The following is a 4569-nucleotide window of genomic DNA, read 5'->3' on the forward strand; positions in this document are numbered from 1 at the left end:
AATTAGAGTGGAACTTCAACTTGATAAGCCTCTTAGAAGGGGGGGCAAGGTTGCTAGCGTGGAAGGAGAAATATTTTGGGTAAATTTCAGGTATGAAAGGCTCCAACCTTTTGTTTTCAATGTGGGAAGCTGGGTCATGATGAGAAGCATTGCAAAGACCCCTCTGACCAGCAAAACACCAAACAATATGGTGAATGGCTCCGTGCTCAAGGAAACCCAAAGGTGGGGTTGGAGAAGTCACGGTCTACTGGTAGTGGAGTCCGAGAAGAAGGCAGTGCGGATCAATTTGAGGTAATAATTTAACCACTACGAAGCTATCCTCTGCCTCTGTGTCCGATGAAGGTCACGGTTCAGATGGCAAAGAAAACGGAACAGTTCAACTTCAAATTCAAAAAATTTTGAACCACACGAAGTCTCTAACGGAGACAGAGCGCATGGAGTCACATGCACTCACTCCACTCAGATGGAACAGCCCACTGTGGGTGTGTCAGAAGCACGTGTTGTGCAAAATTACTCTCTCAATACTCTCATGTGTGGCTTAAGGAAAATAAAAGCATGGCTAAGGCTTTCTCACTAGTGGGCCAACAAGCCCATTTAGAAAAAGAGGAGATAGAGGTTAATAGCCTAAGTAAACCCGTAGTTAGCAAAATGGGAAAAAAGGAAGGCATGGCTGAGGTTACGGGCTAAGGAGTAGAAGAAAAAGCAAAGACCACAGCCCAATGGAAAAGAATGGCAAGGGAGAAAGGTAAAAATAAAAGCCCATGCAAAGAAGTCCAATTGTTAAGCAGTGGATCAAAGAGAGTTGAAAGTTAATTTTTGAAGGAGAATCAGAGTTCCCACAGAAGAAGCAATGGTCAACAACACTAACTGACCAAAACCAACTTGATGAGAGATCGGCGGTGGCCTGCCAAGGAGAGAGAGAAGGGTGGGGGGGGGAGAGAGAGAGAGAGAGATTTGGCCCCTTTTTTATGGTATATTGCTCTGTTGTGTATGATTACATGTATCTTGGAAATTAAATTATAAGCAATCGAGAAAAATAGGATTCAAGGTGCGAGTACAATTCAAAATGAAGTTTCTCAATACTTATGTTCTCAAAGGCCTTATAGGGTACTTATACATTACACATGAAAAGTTGAAGACCCAACATCATGAAGGGAACAAGCCATTTGGCCTATTCAAAACATGAACTTTAAAATGCATAATAGTAAAAGCAAAAGTACAAGCATAACGCAGCATTTGGTAGAAATTTACTTTGCATTGAGGCTTGATTTTCCTTCTCTAAAACGGGGCTTCTGTTTTTGGATTACAGGTTCATGAAGTTTTCTTTGCTTAGGGCCACTCTTGTCATCTGATACCCCATGGGAGACTTTTTTGGTGTTTAGAGGCCTTGCTGCCTTTACCTGATTATGCACAACCTTAGTTTGGGCTTGCATCTTCTTTTTTGTACTATAATCCGAAGATTTTTCTTCCATTAATTTGTTCCGACTTCCAATCATCCCATCATTATCTTAAAAAAGGGGGAAAAAAAGAATACTATCAAATTTGGCATGAAAAAAGCTATAAATGAAAGTGATATGGTCTATTGTGATTAGTACATGATAAAGTCCTGGACCAAGGTGAAACTGATGTTGCTATATCAACTGGTCAGGAAACTTTGTGAAAATGTTATATATGTAGCATTACCCTTTTTATATTAGAATTTAGACATTTATATGCACGTTCAAAAGCTCCCAAAAAAAAAAAAAAAACTCAATTTTGTATTTATTTTTTTTTGGGTAGAAAACTCAATTTTGCATTATACATTATTAACTTTGTTAAAAACACGATGATGAAGTTAACATTAAAAGCAATCAGATAAAAGGGAGAAAATAAGATATAGGAAACAAATTTTAACTAGCGAAGAAAATGGGAAGGGTTTGGGTAAGTTTGAATTTTATACATTTTATGATTTTATGAGGTTATAGTTTTTTTACTTTAGCCGCCACCCCCTTTTTTTGCTGAATTACTATTTTAGCCTTAGGTGTATATCTTTTTTCTATAGGATAGACAATCTCTTATAAGATTATTTTGATCATTCAAAACATGACAACAAAATTTTAGAATCCATGCACAACCCATACTCATGCAAATGCAATAAAACAAATCTGATTACCCGGACTGGATAGGATAGCTCGTGGGCGTGGAGCTGAATTAGTTCTATTCTGTTCACTACTCTTATCAACTTGTTTGTCGTTTTTCTTCACTGTTCCTGAGAAGTAAGTTATTTATCTGACAAAATAAATAGGATAATATCTATTGGACAAAGTTTAGCTACAAAATTGGTTGTAACCTAAATCTATAACTTTACTTAAAAAAATAATCATTACTCTATATTTTGAAAATCTAATTGTTGAATTGCGTGTTCTTTATGCTCTTAATTCACATGTCAAATTTTGTATCAGTTAGATATTATTTACTATATGATCTATAAGTTTATATTTTATGCGTAATTTTAAACTAGAAAAACTTGCAATTTAAATAATTTATTGATGACATAACTATTGATCTTTAATTTTCTAGAAATTTTGCAAGCATAGAGGATATAAGAAGAAGATGTAATTTAATGATAAATTTGTCAAAATTCACATCCAATAAAAATATATTGAGTAATGTTGTAACCTTAGATTACAACCAATTTTGTAGCTAAACTTTATACATATCTATATATCTGCATGAAACACACATTACCTACTCCTCTTTTTTTATTAAGTTATGTAGAAAAGAAACTGAAAACAACAATCATATTGCAAAAAAAAAAAAAATTACAGAATGAAAACTTTACCTTTGGACATAGGAATCAATTGTGCTGAGAAATTTGGGACACGAGCCTTTGTGACTCCAGCAATAGATGAAGGGGAATCAATCCGATTCTCCTTTGCTGCGAGAGTATAATTTGATCAAGGATTAAATTACTATGTGACCAATTTAAGCTTCTTTGCCGGTAGCTATGACAATATTCTTATAAGCATTCTATTTTTGAGTGTGTTTTATTTTTATATTCAATATATAGTTGAGGTATGAGGGATTTAAATTGTGAATATCTTATTTAAAAACATTAGAAGGTGTCAAACCAATTGAGAATAATAATTAAGTAATAAAATTTACCATTTTCTATTCACTTAAATTTTTGAGACAATTAATTGATAATAATTTATCATATTACATTACAAATGAAATTATCAATTTCAATATTATAAAGTGCTTTTTCAAAAACAATTTGTATCATCAAACCTTTTAAACCAAACAAAAAGTATTACTTCTTTTTCCTTTTTGGATTAGGGGAAAAGCTTGGCCAATCAAAGATATATATATATATATATATTTGCATATCCTTCTAATAAATATTTTATTCATATAAATTATAGGTATATCCTGTAATCCTATTCAAAATGAATATGTCTAGATTTTCCTTCACACAATAAATATAAATTCTCTGGAAATAGATAGGCAGACAAAAAGCTCAATTGTATGTCCAATAAAAAATGAATCCATGACATTCGTATCAATAGTTACAATATTAATATAAATAATAAGTACTTATACATAATATTAAAAGTCTTGTAATTCTGTGACATTATTAGCTCTTTTTTATAAAAAGAGATTAAACCCTATTCAAATATATAATATATACCTTGTATGGACAGGGAATCCATAAGACTTAAAAACAGCATTGATCCATTATCATGATTTCTGGGAGGAAACCGATCATCTTGTTCATTTACCCTCACCTTCACAGTTGGATACACTTCCAAACCCAAAAGCAAATTTAAAGAAGGTTAGAAATCACCCCAAAAGACAAAAAGCTATAGACAAAAAATAAATCCAGAAAATGCAAAGAACAGAAACCCACATGCAAATATTCACTTTTGGGTTTTATTACACTTCAAAATCAAAAAGCAACGAAAGGTAATGGAAAGATTAATTTGAGTAAGACAGAATCAGACTTTAATTTGTATTCAAATTCTAAAATCAACTAGTAATTAAAAAAACATATTATTATAAGAAAGAGGAAGAAAGATATAAGTATAGAACAAACGCTAATAATGGAAGAAGCATAGATAGGTATAAGATGGAGCTCACTTGTGTGGTTTCTTCTTGAAAGTTGAAACAAAATACAAATGAAAAACGAATTAGACGCATGTATATATGTATGCATAGTTGAGGAACAGAGTTAAGGAGTTGAACATAAGCAACGACCGCGTGGGACTGAAAAGTGCCATAATTTGGCATTTTCCATTTCTTGACTTGAAAACCAAGAAGACAGGATTCTCAAGCTGAAACATGTCAGTGAGGGCCCCTTTGGATGTTGGATCTCGACCGTTGATGAATGATATGATAAAAGATGGTTTGATTTAAGAGACCAGTGAAGGATTTTAAGCCTCTTTGTTTAGATTAATTTTCATGAAACTTATGCAGTAAATCTGACTGTAATGTTTTCCCCGTGGTTGCATTTAACCACCAAAAAAAAAAACTTACCTTTTTTTAGAAGTATTATTCGTTCTAATTTGAACTTACTATCTGTAGGAGCCT

General features: G+C 32.9%; 1 protein-coding gene across 1 annotated transcript; it reads right to left on the reverse strand.

Moving 5' to 3' along the window:
* Positions 1-1055: 1055 nt before the first annotated feature.
* On the reverse strand, positions 1056-4153 carry LOC111992197 (uncharacterized). The gene is made up of 5 exons (XM_065764974.1): positions 4120-4153; positions 3671-3784; positions 2822-2917; positions 2153-2248; positions 1056-1507 (listed from the first exon to the last, which is right to left on the reverse strand). Coding segments are annotated over exons 1-5 (567 nt in total). The 5' UTR covers positions 4121-4153; the 3' UTR covers positions 1056-1247.
* Between the last annotated feature and the right edge of the window lie 416 nt (positions 4154-4569).

This window comes from Quercus suber, unplaced genomic scaffold, assembly GCF_002906115.3.
Source record: "Quercus suber isolate HL8 unplaced genomic scaffold, Cork oak 2.0 scaffold_597, whole genome shotgun sequence".
Classification (NCBI taxonomy): Eukaryota; Viridiplantae; Streptophyta; class Magnoliopsida; order Fagales; family Fagaceae; genus Quercus; species Quercus suber.